Genomic DNA, 15216 nt, shown 5'->3' with positions numbered 1-15216 from the left:
AACACCTCCCACCATTCCCAAAACACTCTATTCAATGCCTCCTGTGGTCTTCTGTCAAAAAGGATTTTGATGAATCTTGATGCTAAGAAAGCTCCAGGTCCTGATGCTATTTCTCCATTTGTTCTCAAAACCTGTGCTCCCAAACTTACTCCTGTTCTTTGCCGCCTTTTTTCACTTTCTTATTCCAAAGATGTTTTTCCTTCAGCTTGGAAATTTACTCATATTCAGCCACTTCCTAAAAAGGGCAATAAATCCCTCCCATCCAATTATTGTCCCATTGCAATTACTTCTACTCTTTCTAAAGTAATGGAGAAATCAATTAACCACCAACTCTTAAACTATCTAGAAACCTTCCACCTGATCAACAATCGCCAGTATGGGTTCTGTCAGTGCCAATCCACTGGTGATATTATGGCTTATGTTATCCACTTATGGACAAATTCATGGAAAAGTTCGGCGAAACACAAGCAGTTGATCAAAGGCTTTCGATCGTGTTTGGCATAAAGGTCTAAACAAGCTTCCATCTTATGGTTTGCCAACTGTTTTTTGCAATTGGTTAACCAGTTTTCTCTCTGATCACTCACTGAGGGTGATGTTAGATGGCTGTCTTTAACTTTTCCACTGACACTGGTGTCCCCCAAGGTTCAGTTCTTTTCCTCAATCTTTTCCTCGTACATTAATGACCTTCTTCCATTGACTGGAAATCCTATCCATAGTTTTTCCGATGATAGCACGTTGCATTCTACTTTCCATTTTAAGAAACCTTGCCCTGCTCAATCAGCTTCAACTTCTAAAATATCCACTACCAATTCCTTAAATGCTGATCTCCAGGGGGGGCCAAGACAACTTAGTTGATTTCAATCCTTCTAAAACTCAGTCTTGTCTTAATATCTCGTAAAAAGGATTCCTCTGCTCATCTTTTGGTGACTCTCTGATTTCTAGACAAGTTGATATATCTCTTTTGGAGATTACCCTTCCAATCTCTCTTGGCACTAGCACATTACAAATATTGCTTCCTCTGCATATAAAAAACTTGGTTTTCTCTTTCACTCTCGGCATTACTTTTCTTCCAAACAGCTGTTCACTCTGTACAAATCGCAAATCTGTATTACCATGGAATATTGTTTCCACATCTGGGGCGGTGCCCCAAAACCTCTCTCAGGCTTCTAGATTTCATTCAGAAGGGGGCAGTTAGGTTAATTAACGACTCAACTCTAACAGAGTCTCTCCACTTGCTGTCTCATAGACATACTGTTTCTTCTGCATGCCTTTTCTATAGATACTTCCATGGGCACTGTTCTTCTGAATTGGCTTTTATAATTCCCGCTCTCTCTTTCAAAACAGTCCGAACACATGCCGCCACCAGCCAATATCCATTTACTGTCCAACTTCAAACTCATAGAACCAACATTTAATCTTCCTCGTTTATTCATTCAACTGCCATTTTCTGGAACAACATTCCTTCATATGTCTTTCCTGAAAATTAGTCTACAGAAGTTCAAGTCTAATGTCAACAAATATCTTCTCAACCTCCAACCCAAGCATGGTACTAAGTACTATAGGTTCTAATAAATCTCGTGTTTGGGGGTTTCATAAAAAAAAAAAAACATGCTGGTGTGAAAAACCAATAGTGTAGAAATACAGAAAAGCCTTCATAATATGAATGACCAACCCACAACTACCAGCCAATTACAAGACATTCTATTTTTACTGGCCCACTGTCTGTATAGTTTTTCACTATACTCTTCAGTCATTTGGTCCATAACACCCTCCCACTCTCAATTTGGTTTTTCCCCAGGAGTTATTTATATGAAAGCCAATGACATACTTTATCCAAAGTCTTTACAAGCTTGAAGATGCATTTTTATGCTGTTTGTGCGATGACATTATAAAAAAAAAAAAAAACATGCATACACATGTGCAATGTGTGTATGCATGTACTTCAGATGTTGTCACTAAGTATAATTTTGTTTAAGGAAGCCTTTTCCAGAACTGGCTCAGGTATAGCATATCTAATCTATAAACTGGTTAAAAAAAAATAAGGGAGTGGAGACTAAATACATTACTATCTACTTCATTTAGCCCAAACAATGCTAGTGCTTTGTTGGTTGAATTAATTTTTTGTGTTTATCCTAAATTTTTTTATTACTAAAGTTACATTCTTTTTCTTACGAAGCCTCAGTTCCTCAACATAAGCCAGTATACCATATATCAAAGGGAATAGTAATTGGTTATTACCATGCACATATCAGAATTAATTCACAAGGCTTCCCTCTGACATCCATTCAGATCTAAATCTGTTAAAGGGGATGAACAGGTAAAATGGGAAGTGTTGGCTTTTTCTTTTCTTTTTAGCCGATGCTGTATAAGCTTGCTTTGTGGCATTTGCCTGCTACTACTAATACTATTACAATTAATCCACTGTTTCTTATGCACGAGATGTAAAAATTAGTGAACAGTATAACAGATTATGTTACCATGAAACCCAAGACTAAAGCACGTTCACAAACTTGAATAAGTATATGCATACACAAAACTGTTTTATAGTTTCACATTCATTTGTAGAATATATGTAGTAAAAATTTTAGCATTTGACAGTATAAAGTTAAAGCACATACTAATCACATTTACTGATTCACTCTGAATTTAAATTATTACTAGTTTTTTCCACACGCGCACATTTTATTTATGGGTTGGAAGGCAGAAAAAAAAAAGGCCTGACGTAGCCCAGTGGTCAGGAGCGAGAGTGCATCGCATACGTTCCTTGAGTGGACCGGGGTCCAAGCCCGTGACTACTAAATACGATAAATATTTGTATTGACGATTTATTGTAAACTCTACTGACTTGGTTGTCATGCCAGAGTATAAACAGAAAATTTAATTTAAATTTATTCCAGATTTCTTCATGAAAGGGAAAAAAAAAAAAAAAAAAAACACAAATATACATATTTGTATTATATTTTTACAATATTTGAAAAGCAATATAATGCACCACTACTATAAATATTTACTAAGCTTGAAAAGAATTCCTTAAGTGGTGTAGAGCTAAATATAAAGGTAGTTAGAAACTCAGAAGTAAAGAAAACTCTGAACTATATATCTGGAATGTTCTTTCTTTTAATGCATTTATATGTGAAATAATACAGCCCTTCAAGGCTCTGAAAATTATATCTCCAATATAATACAACTAAACATTCACACAGAATTCATGATAAATTTACAATTATCTACGGTTATTCATTATGAAAATAGTCTTCAGAAATTAAAACAGGATGTTACTATATTTTAAATGTCTTTTGATATTCTGATTGTGTACTTTCTTCCTAAATGTGACAAACGGTGGCACCAATATGCAAATGAACTGCAGCTGAGGAAATACCTTTGACTATCTCATGTTAAAACTGGTTTGTCACCTGTTCCTCATGTAAATTTCTCTGCTTGACTGTGAAGTAATAAATGTGCTCTAAGTTTACCGGAATTTGAAAATGACTTAGTACATATCTCACAGGAAAAGGGTATATCACGAGAATGAACTGATAAATGTATGTTCAGTTTATCCAATTCTGAAAATGAATTGCCACATATTTCACAAGAGAAAGATTTTTCTTGATTATGAATTACAGATTTTCCCTGATTATGAATTACAGAATTTCCTTGATTATGAATTACAGAATTTCCCTGATTATGAATTACAGATTTTCCTTGATTATGAATTACAAGATGTCTTTTTAAATCACCTGACCTCGAGCACAACTTGCCACATATTTTACAACAGAAAGGTTTCCGAGCATGAACCAATAAATGTCCTTTCAGGTAACCAGAATGAGAAAATGTTTTGCCACATTTTTCACAAGAGAAGGGTTTCTTCTGGTCGGTAGCTAGCTGTGGCCTTTCCAGATCATCTGATTTTGATAATGCCGCATTACACAATTCAGAGCAATTACGGACATGTGATTTTAGACAATCTATATCCGAAAATACCTCTCCACATTTTTTACAATTCAAGCCTCTCTCCCGTTCATGAAATAATAAATGTGATTTTAGCTGATTGTATCTTGCAAATCGCTTGCCACATACTTCACAAGTGAAGGTTTTCTCTTGATTGTGAACTATTAAATGTGATTTTAGCTGGCCTGACCTTGCAAATCTATTGCCACATATGTTACAACTGAAGGGTTTCTTGCGAGTGTGAATTGCCATATGATCTCTCAGGTGACCTGATCGTGTAAATGCCCTGCCGCAAATTTCACAAGGGTATGGTCTCTCCTGAGTGTGAATTAATGCATGTCTTTTTAGATTATATGGTAATGAAAATGCCCTACCACATATTTCACAAGAGTAGGGTTTTTCTTGAGTATGCACTGTTAAATGTCGTTGTAGATGAATTAACTGTGAAAATGTCTTGCCACACATTTCACAAGAGAAGGGCTTCTCATCAGCATGAATTATCAGATGCATATTTAGACTACTGAGTCGTGGAAATTGTTTGCCACATATTTTACAAGTGACTGGCTTCTTAGGTTTTATGCATTTATCTTTTGGGAATAGATTTCTGTAACTTTTCCGTGCAACAATTCTTTCTTGTCTGACTTCCTGTTTAATGAAATTTGAGTGAAAATTATCTTCTATTGGATCAGGGAGAATGATTTCTTCCTCCAATGAATTTTGTTCTTCCTCCAAAAGAACTTCAACTTTAATTTCACTAGAGCACATTCTTTGATGGTTAAGTTGTGACAAAGTTCTGATTATTCCTTTCAACAGTGTTACTTGCCAAATGAATACTACTGATGCTCAACTATTCTAGTTAAGTGCTTTTCTTAAAACTATTATCTGGATTAGCAATTTATTCTCTTTATTCAATCTGAAAGAGAAATAAAAAAAATATATTAAGTTGATGAAAGAAAACAGCACATAATTAAAACACCTATTAAAGTGAGAAGAGGAAAAAGTAAGTTTAGTAAAAAATTTTTACCATGGAATAATCCATAGATGTATTCAGATATTGAACAGTTTCTAATAAAAGACTGGACAATGCATTTGTATATTTGAATTCTGCGATGAAGTAACTCCCTTTGTTTAATGGCAAAATACAGTATTACATTCTGATGGGGTACAGCATCCATATGAAACCCCATACACCTTAGAATAAATTTAACCTCTGAATAGGTGTATTTATTAACACAGGTTTTTGCACAAGGTAAAGTAGCTGAAAAAAGTTTATATTTTTTTGTGTGTTTCAATGTGATTATAGGTAACTGATCAACCTCAAAACACATCAAATGAGATGACATACAAGAGAAGTCAGTGTGTATCATAATTCAGAGACTAAATAGGGCATTCATGTGCAGCATAGAATTCAGACAAAATACCAAAGGACACCAACGTTTCCAAGTAGATCATCACTGATATGCAAATGACAAAAGAAATCTAATAAGAAAGTCTTTTACAGCAGACAGGTAGATCATCACTGATACGCAAATGACAAAAGAAATCTAATAAGACAGTCTTTTACAGCAGACAGGATTCGGGTGTGACTGGATACAAATAATGCTAAGGATGTGGATTAAATCCAAGAATCACTTGTGTAATCCTCAGAAATCCATATGTATGTGTGGCTAGGAATCACCAATTCCACATTCAACAGTGCACAAGATGCTTGATATCTCATACATACAGTATTCAACTTGTACAAGCTTGCAAACCCAATGAGTCCTTGTTTTTGTTGCTTCAGTGGCTCATGGAGGCAAGATATACTGAGGGCAATGATATTTCAAATGAACAGGAAGCTAATGGTAAAGAAATCAGCTTAAATATCTTCAGGGTTATGTCGGGGTAGTAAACCATTAAAGGATGCTTAGTCTTAATTGCCTACAGCACAACTGCCAAGTTTTGGTCATAGTTTCACTCAACTTTCTTAATCAAAATTTTTGTTAAAAGATGGAGATCAGACAACAAACTGAAGAAAGAGAAATGTTGGTTTGTTTACCCAACATTTTTCTGTCTGTTGATTTCTGCTTGGATATTGTATTAGACATTGACTTATTCTAATTGCTTTAAGAAAGATACTGTTTGCAACCTTTGCACATTTCAGAAATGCTGAAGCAAAGTTTTGTTCATTACAATTTCTCTGCTGTCTAAAGATTTACATATTAAGAACATTTCCAAAACTTTAACCAGAAAGAGATGATCTGAACTAATCTTTTTCTAACCGTGCTGAATATTCTCTCCCACTCGGCACTGCTATGAGGAACTCTTAAAATACTACCAAGCATAACTTAAACAATTCGCTACATATTAACCCCGGAGTCTCACATCTGGTGAGTATGGGCTTGGTGCACCCAGGGTCCTGAGCTGGATATCATCGTTCTTCTCTTTCTTGGTGATTTCCTTCTACCCACCCCCCTCTCCCTCTGGGTAACTCAATTTTTTTTTGGCTGGTGCATCATAAGCACCATGCTTCCTTGCACTATACAGCTAATAACAATATTTCAAACTTCCTTGTGTACTTATCAGTTACTCAACAAAGGACCACTATGTCAATTCTTTCTTTCATAATAGTGTCTGATAGGTTCTCACCCTGAAATTTACAGAATTGATGCTATAAAACATGTATTGCTTCATCTGTTTCTTTATCTTTAATACACTAAGAAGTACTGGAACCTTTTCCACAAAAAAAAAATAAATTTGCACATAACATTCTACATATCTAGGAGCAATGATCTCAGTTGTTATTTGGTTTTTAGGAGCATTAGCAACTAAGGCCATATTGCTCCATGGGGATATGCAGCGGTCATTCCCTGACCTTTCCACATCCTCCGTATTTGGTGGTAACGGGCTCAAACCCCAGTTTAATCAAGAAGCGTGTGCTATGTACTGCTGCTCCTGCCCACCTGGCTACGGAGGCACCAATGATCTCAGTATATGGATATAAAGTACATTGAGTTGAAAAGTTATGTTTGGATTTTCAAACATCAACACAACACTTAAAATAAAACAACACTTAATAAATAAATAAATTGAAGTCAGAAGGAAGAAATACAAACAGAATTTCTGTACGAGTGAGGATAACATGCTTAGAATTATCAGCTTGCTTGGCCTATTGCTTTTTACCAGAGGTTTGTAATACAAAAATGCTTTTCCTTGAATTCATCAATTCGGTTTTCAAAACTTTTGGATTTGAATATGAGTTAGTACTCACTATTGATCACTTCTACATTTCAATTTGATAAGTGTTCATCTTGCTGTTCTCATCACTTCTTTGAACAGACTTTGGCATTAGTAGAGGCATATGATGCAAGAAAGAAAGCTTATGCAGAATCAGCCAAAAAAAAAAAAAAAACACTTCCACTTCACTCCTCCATTTGTTCAAAATACCTGTCCAGTTGAGCCTTAAATTTATTTAGGCTATCAACTTCCACAACAGGGAGTGGAAGTCTGTTCCAACAACAAACTACATGCTGGCTAAAGACAAATTTCCGCACATCTATGCTACATCTGTCTTTATCAAAATTTGAATTTATGCCCTCTCAGGTAATTATTCTGAGCATGAGGAAGAATCCCATCAGCATTGAACATGCTCAAACCATTCAAGGCTTTATACACCTCTATCAGATCACCTCACTGGTGCCTAGTCTCCAGACACTGTAATTTGCAAAACTTAAGACAATCAAATTGGTCAGGCAAGACTTTCCCTTATCAAAACCATGCTGTGTCCAAGCTATAATTGAAGTCTTGTCTAGATGAGCCTGCAGTGCTTCTTAAACCAGTGCCTCCATTAATTTTCCTGAAACAGAAAAACTCACAGGTCTATAATTACTTGTGTCAGCCTTTGATTCTACTTTGTGTATTGGGGTCACATTTGCACATCTCCAGTCTATGGGTACCTCCCCTGAGTCCAAGGAAGCTCTCATAATTATGGCCAAGGGTTTGCTTACTTCCTTTGCTGCCTCCTTTAATATAACTGGATAGTCCCATCCACCCGGGTGCTTTTTTATGTTTATCTTCAACAATTTCTCCTCCACTTTCCTCTCAGTTATTACAAAATCATCTAGCTCACTGCCAGAATTTAAATCACCTCTGGCATTCCCCTCCTTGAATAACTCCTCATGTGTGAATCTAGATGCAAAATATTCATTTAGTTTGTTAGCTACCTGAGAAGGCTCATCAACAGTTGAACCATCGACATCAAATGGACCAATCTGATCCATCCCCTTCCTTCTAGAGTTTACATAAGTAAAGAACTCTTTGCTGATTTTCTTTGCATCCTTTGCCAAAGATTTCTCATACTCTGCCTTTGCCTGCCTAATTTCCTTTGTGACTTGGTTACAGATCAGCTTATATCTATCATAGGCTTCCATGTCACCCATTAATATATATGTATCCCATTCATTTTTCTTCTCTGCCATATGTCTCATTAGTTCATCTGGCATCCATTTAGGCCTAAACCTTGAACAATATTTCTTAGTTGGTATGTAAAGCCTAGTAGCTTCCAAGTTAAGTTCTTTGAATACTTCCCATTTTGAATTTGCTGTTGGTAACATCATCAGTTGGTCCCACTGTATAGAATTTAAATACTGTCTCAGACCATCGCAGTCGCCTTTACGAAAGCAATAACTCTTCCCTTTACCCTTGATGGTAGTTACCTCTTTGAGTAAATCCCACTTCAGCACACTGTGATCACTGCCACCTAGTGGTTCCTTTATCTGCAGATTCTTAATGCATGAAGAATCACTACTGATAATCAGATCAAGAGTATTACTCCCTCTAGTTGCCTTCCAAATATGCTGATGTAGAAAACAATCATCCAATAAATCCACAAAAGCAAGGCTTTTGTGGATTTATTGGATGATTGTGTGAGTGACCAACCACAAATTCCAGTCAATATCTGGGAAATTAAAATCCCCCATTATAATACTCTCTGATTTACTGGCCCACTATTTCCCTGTACAGTTTCTTATTATACTCATCAGAATCATTAGGCCTATAGCACACTCCTACTCTCAATTTTGATCTCCCAATGCTTATGTCACACCAAACTGACTCTATACTGCACTGTCCAGCGATGTCGACTGGCTTCACTTCCTTGGATTTTATGTATTTCTTAAATAATACCATAACCCCCTCCTCCCTTCCTATACTGTCTGTACACATTGTACTACCCAAATTCCAGTTCTGCATTCCTTATATCTGTGTGACACCAGATAATTAACATATTAACCACAGATGGTCAAACAATGTACACACATCAAAATCTTTATTTTCAGTGGCACACGTCAGTTAAAACTGTTTAAATCTTCTTTGCTATTACTCATTTCTGTATTGTAATAATTTCCACCAGCTATTAGTCCACTTTCGCAAAAGGCATAGAGATCCACTTTCAGTATACAAATTAATCAGATGACAGCCTACTACCAATCTCTTTTAATACTCTTGCTACTTCAGTAGTTAGGCCTACCATAGCAGGCACATTATTTTTCTGAAGAGAGTTTTTTGAAGGAATCCTACATTCAGGTTGTTAAGAAAATGTCCAATATTGTAGAGTCATCTTCCAGTGCTGGCACTAAGAGCAAGCTGCTTTTGATTTGAATATTTATTTAATATTTTTTTATTAGATAAGGTCACCAAAACAGGATGTAGTTTGGAATTACTTTTATTACTGCCATCTCTAGCAATTAAAAATAACCCACCATTACCTCGTGGGCAGGTAACCCTGGTAATGCAAACATGCCAAATGGTGTAGGTAATAATAATATTTAGAAGACTAAAATGCACAAGGCATAATGTTATGGGTTGAAATTAATTATATAATATTGATGTAAATACAACCTAGTTTACCCATAAGTTTAAAACTACATAAATAGTGTTAAGGAATCATTTGATTTTATCTCATATTGTGGCTACCTTCATGAGATACCAGGTATTGCACTACTTCGAATAAATAACGCTTCTCTAATAGAGGAGACCACTGTTATTTATTCTCAGTGGGCACCACCACCCAGACGGAACCATTTCGGAGCTTGTTGGCTCACTCATCATTGTGAAGGTAGCCACAATATGAGATAAAATCAAATGATGCCTTAACTCTACTTATGTAGTTAAACTTATGGGTAAACTATGGTGTATTTACACCAATATTATATAACTAATTTCAACCCATAACATATGCCTTGTGCATTTAGTCTTCTAAAAGTTATTTGTGAAAAGAAAGTAACACTTGTTATTTATTTGCAATTTTAAAAAAGAAACTCTTTGTCGCCAACTATATTACAATAGTGAGCAGAGGTGGACTGGGTCAATAATTCTTACCGGGAAAAACTTTGTAGCGGCCTCGTAGTCATACTAGTGTTTACGACAATATTGTTTATGGCAAAAATCACATCCGCCTCCAGTTGCCTTCGGCCCACTAGGATTTCCCCGGTAAGTCTTATGGCCAGTTTGCCTCTGATGGTGAGACAGACATGATAAACTTGAGTAAAAAAGATGGATTCTCTGTGATATCTGGAGAGTTGGCAGCTACATTGCTATAATGGTTGAAGCTATGTTCCGTATCATTGGATATCTTTGTTGGAGTGGGCAACCCTTTAATTCTAGATAGCAAGTGCTAGATACTGTAGTCTCAAAATAAGTCAACTCGATCAGACTGATGGTAAAGTGTTCCAGACCATTCTTTAAGAATCTATTTCAGTGGGTACTGCGGGTGACACGAGTTTCCAGGGTTTGCCCACTTTGTAACCCATAATTAACCTTAATGCAAATACAAAAATAATTTCTTTTTTCGAGATAACAAGTACCAAGATGTTTTTTATTTTATTTTAAAAACCCAATAAGAAACTAAGGTGAGCTGGGTGTTCAGTATACACTACTTCAACCAGATCTAGATAAACTAGCTGGACAGGTTGAAAACAGTTTTCCCATTTTAAACAATTTCTTACCATTTATATCAAAAATAAATTCTTGTACATTCATAATTCTCTCTCACTCTGTCTGAGAATAAGTACCTGTTCTGTTTGATGCAATAACACCTTCACTGAATACTTTGAATGAACTTTCATTTGCATACTGAGTTCAGCTTTTAATATTCTTTTCTTCATATAAATTGTAATCTCACGAAAATGTTGCCTTAATTCTCCTCGAACATACTGCATCAGAAATCTAATGCAGTGTGTTACATATACTTCATTCAGCATACAAGAAAACAAGCAATGACTGTTACTACAGTAAATTGTGCTTTTTAAGAAGACAACTGAAAACTAATCAAATCAGACAATGCTAAGTACATTGATAATATACAAATAGAAGCTATTCTTAGCTCAGACCTTTCTTTGGTTTTTTTTTTTTTTTTTTTTTTGAGGCTCTGATTAGTCATTATGAAAGCCCATAACATTCTTCTCAGACTGATCATCACTGATTTTGCTCAGTAGTTTTAAAAACTTTATGCTGAACACCAATCTACTGCAGCCCCAATTTCACAAAGCCATGTAATTTATTGCATCCCAAATATTCAGAGGTAAAATCACACTCGTTTCTCGAGCAAACAAGTTTCCAATGGATTACAGTGCTGCACCCCCAGCAATAGAGTTATAATTATAACAGTTATTCCCAACTAGTGTCTCATTAATAGCTCTTTTAAATCAGAGACTGTTTCTTCTATTCTAAACAAAAAAAAGCTTTTATTGCCCCTCACACTCTTTATAAGGAAGACCCCCCATACATACTCATGCATAAATTAAGTCTGATTGGTGTCATATCCATCAAATAAAAACTCTTTCACTGTCACAGCCCACATTCTCATACCTATGCCAGTGATGTAAAAATCTTTAACTGAAATGAATTTCAAATGGCTTGTTATTAGGTTTATAACTGGATAAAAATGTCAAATAAGTGCCAACTTACTCCTTATGCTGACTATCATAAACTAATCATTTTTAATTAACTTTATAAAGTAGGTTAACATAGAAATTTTTGGACTCTTATGTAATACATAAATATCACACTTTATGTATTATTAAAAAGCATCATGCAAATGTCATCTCTCTAAAATAATATTTTAGATGCCCATCACATGAATAAGATTTATCAAATGACTATCTTATTTGTGTTGGAATATGCCTCTCTGATATGGTCTGCTCCTAACTTCTGTATTACCTGTGAAATTGAGATCATTCAAAAATTTCTATATATATGTTTAAGAAATAACTTTTTACAAAATAAAGCAATACTCAGAATTGTGCTAATCATTAAATCTATTGGCACTAGTAATCTAAGAGATTTCTTAGACTTCTACCTTCTTAATAAGCCAGTTAATCAAACTGCTGATGCCCCAGAACCACCAGTTTCCAATATCTCCCCCCCCCCCAGGCTGCTGTGCAAATGCTTCATTTTACATTCAACTCTTGCACACAGTCTACAATTTATAAAAAGTTTCACATTTCTAAATTAAGCTTAATGGAAGTACCTGAAACCATTTAAAGATTGATATATTCTGCTCCAACCAACAATTTAAGAAACAGGTAAAATTTTTTTTTTATCAAACTTTCCAATTACTTTTCCATCCATACTCCAATTTATCCAAGTACTGCATTTATCATCATTATCCATAATTGGATTTTCTTTCCTGTTCCACTGGAAAGTTGTCACTTCGTAATTTTTTAGGATTCTTTCCACATTACACGTGTGTGTGTGTGTGTGTGTGTGTGTGTGTGTGTGTGTGTGTGTGTGTGTGTGTGTGTGTGTGTGTGTGTGTGTGTGTGTACGTACGTGGGTACTACCAAGCTCTTCAAAAAGATACAAAAATAAGTCTATGCTTAGGAAAAATAACTGTACAAGTTATTGTTTATCATTCCCTAAAACATTATACCTCATAGTATTGTTAATCATTTGCAATCAGTTACATTTAAAAAATATGATTAATGCATTTAATTGCTAAGTTTATCTTTCCGCTCAACACTGTTGTGCTGAATTATCACACACATGCTTAATGAGGATAATACTGTTAAATACATGCAACTACCAGAGGTACAATCATATACTAGGGAGAGGAGGGGAGGAATGAATGTGTTGAATAAGTTTGCAACTTGGAAACTGCATGTATAAAAATATGTTGCCAAGCTATTGTACTATTTCTCTGTTTATATATTATATGCCAAATACACTACACACTGTTTATTGTGATTAGGGATAATGTTATCACTCTTATGAAGTCCCGATCGAAAGAATATACTGATAATTGTAACCAGCAATCCAGTTAACATTGTTTTTTTGCCTTACTGCGGTTCACACATGTGCAATGGAAGTGAGTGCATGGCATCCCTATTTGTTCTTGAACTCTTTAATTATTATTATTTTTTAATGGTTTGTATGGATTACCGGAAACATTATGACAGTTTCATTTTTATTGATGACTCTCAAAGGAATAGTGGACAATGAAAGTATTTTTTATGGTTTAATTTTAATGTTTTATTATGACTATTTTAAAAGCACAGTTTAATAAAGGAAAACTTTTTACTGCCCTTTTCAAATAAAACATCTGTTATATTTAGTGTTCACTGCAATATGAAATGTCTCAAAATAAAAATGCTTCACAATAAAAAAAAAAAAAACTTAAATAATATACAAGTTCTTCAAGTAACACCAAAGAATATACACGTAAAAGAAATATGGTAATTTCTCTAAGAGAACCAGGAACTAAAGGTCAAATGCATTAAAGAGAAAAGGTGGCCAAAAAAAAAAAAAATAAAACTATTTGTTGTTTCAACACTGGGGCTAAATGTAAAATAAAACCTTAAAACGTTTAGCTACATTTAATTTGGTAGATATACAGTCAGATATGCTACAATGAACAATTTTATCAACAAAAATCAGGATGCTACAACAAACACGGAAGAATACTATCGGCCGACGTAGCACGCACGTGTGCACGACGTGTTGATCAGAGCACTTCTTGCTCTAATTTCCCGATTTGATTAGAGCGTCAGTTATCTTTGTTATCATTTGTAAGGTTCAGTTATTAGTTTAGTTATCTGCTTATTTGCCCTTTAGCAGTGAAATTTTTTTTTTAAAATTACAGTATCCTGCTATATAATTTTAGCCATGAGCTGGCAAAAGAGTGAGAAAGATAATTAACTTAGACATTAAGAAAGAAATAATTTCCAAGCAAGAAGGTGGAAAAAGTGTAGTAGACCTAAGTGCTGAATATGGTACAGCTAAATCAACAATCAGTACAATTTTAAAAAACAAGGAAGAAATAACAAGTGCACAGGTCGCAAAGGGAATCTCTAGGTTAAGCAGTTCACATAATATCACAGAAAAGATGGAACTCTTCTATTAGTGTGGATTGAAAAACAAATGGCAGGTGATAGTGTCAGTGAGGCAATTATTTGTGAAGAGGCCAAACAATTGTTTGAGGAAACTTAGTGCTAAGGCTCCTAGTGCAAGTACTGGGTCTGTGAAGGAGTTTTTTGGCACCAAGGGGTGATTTACCGGATTTAGGAAAAGGACTGGATTAGTGTTGTGAGGCTGCCAGTGCAGATAGGAACACTACTGAGAAACATCGCGAGAAATTTAAGAAAATAATTAGGGATGGAGGCATTCTTTCACAGCAGGTGTTTAACTGCGACGAAACTGGTCTTTTCTGGAAGAGAAAGCCACACAGAACATATATTATGAAGGAGGAGACCACCTTGCCTGGCCATAAGCCAATGAAAGACCGGCTTACATTGCTCTTTTGTGCCAATGCTTTGGGTGACTGCTAGGTCAAACCACTGCTCATGTACTATTCGGAGAACCCCAAAGCTTTTAAAAACACCAGGAAAAACCGCCTTGGAGTTTTTTGGCATTCCAACCACAAGGCTTGGATGACCAGGAGTCTTCTCCGATTCAGTGACTGAGGTGTTTGGCCCATTGTCCATTACTACCTTAGGCAGAAGGATCTTCCATTGAAGGTTCTTTTGGTCATGGACAATGCTCCAGCCCACCCTCCTAATTTGACGGAAGAATTACCAGAGGAGTTCAGTTTTATCAAGGTTCATTTCTTGCCACCTAATACGACACCTTTCCTCCAGCCTATAGACCAGCAGGTGATCGCAAATTTTAAAAACTCTACACTAAGACACTGTTCAGGAAATGTTTTGAGGCCACTTCTTCCAGTGATGACTCTGAAGGACTTTTGGAAGGGCCACTTCAATATAGCAGATGCTGTTTTCCTAACTGTGGTTGCTT

The 15216-nt window shown here is 35.6% G+C and overlaps 1 protein-coding gene across 1 annotated transcript; it reads right to left on the bottom strand.

Moving 5' to 3' along the window:
- Positions 1-3276: 3276 nt before the first annotated feature.
- On the bottom strand, positions 3277-4851 carry LOC150075568 (uncharacterized). Its single transcript, XM_090388689.1, has one exon. It carries the CDS (start codon positions 4711-4713, stop codon positions 3421-3423), a length of 1293 nt encoding a protein of 430 aa, XP_090244815.1. The 5' UTR covers positions 4714-4851; the 3' UTR covers positions 3277-3420.
- Positions 4852-15216: the final 10365 nt, after the last annotated feature.

This window comes from Mastigoproctus giganteus, chromosome 14 (genome assembly GCF_048544385.1).
Source record: "Mastigoproctus giganteus isolate SK-2022 chromosome 14, ASM4854438v1, whole genome shotgun sequence".
In the NCBI taxonomy this organism is placed as follows: domain Eukaryota; kingdom Metazoa; phylum Arthropoda; class Arachnida; order Uropygi; family Thelyphonidae; genus Mastigoproctus; species Mastigoproctus giganteus.
The sequence above is the reverse complement of the archived record's forward strand: the minus strand, read 5'-3'. Positions and strand labels throughout refer to the sequence as shown.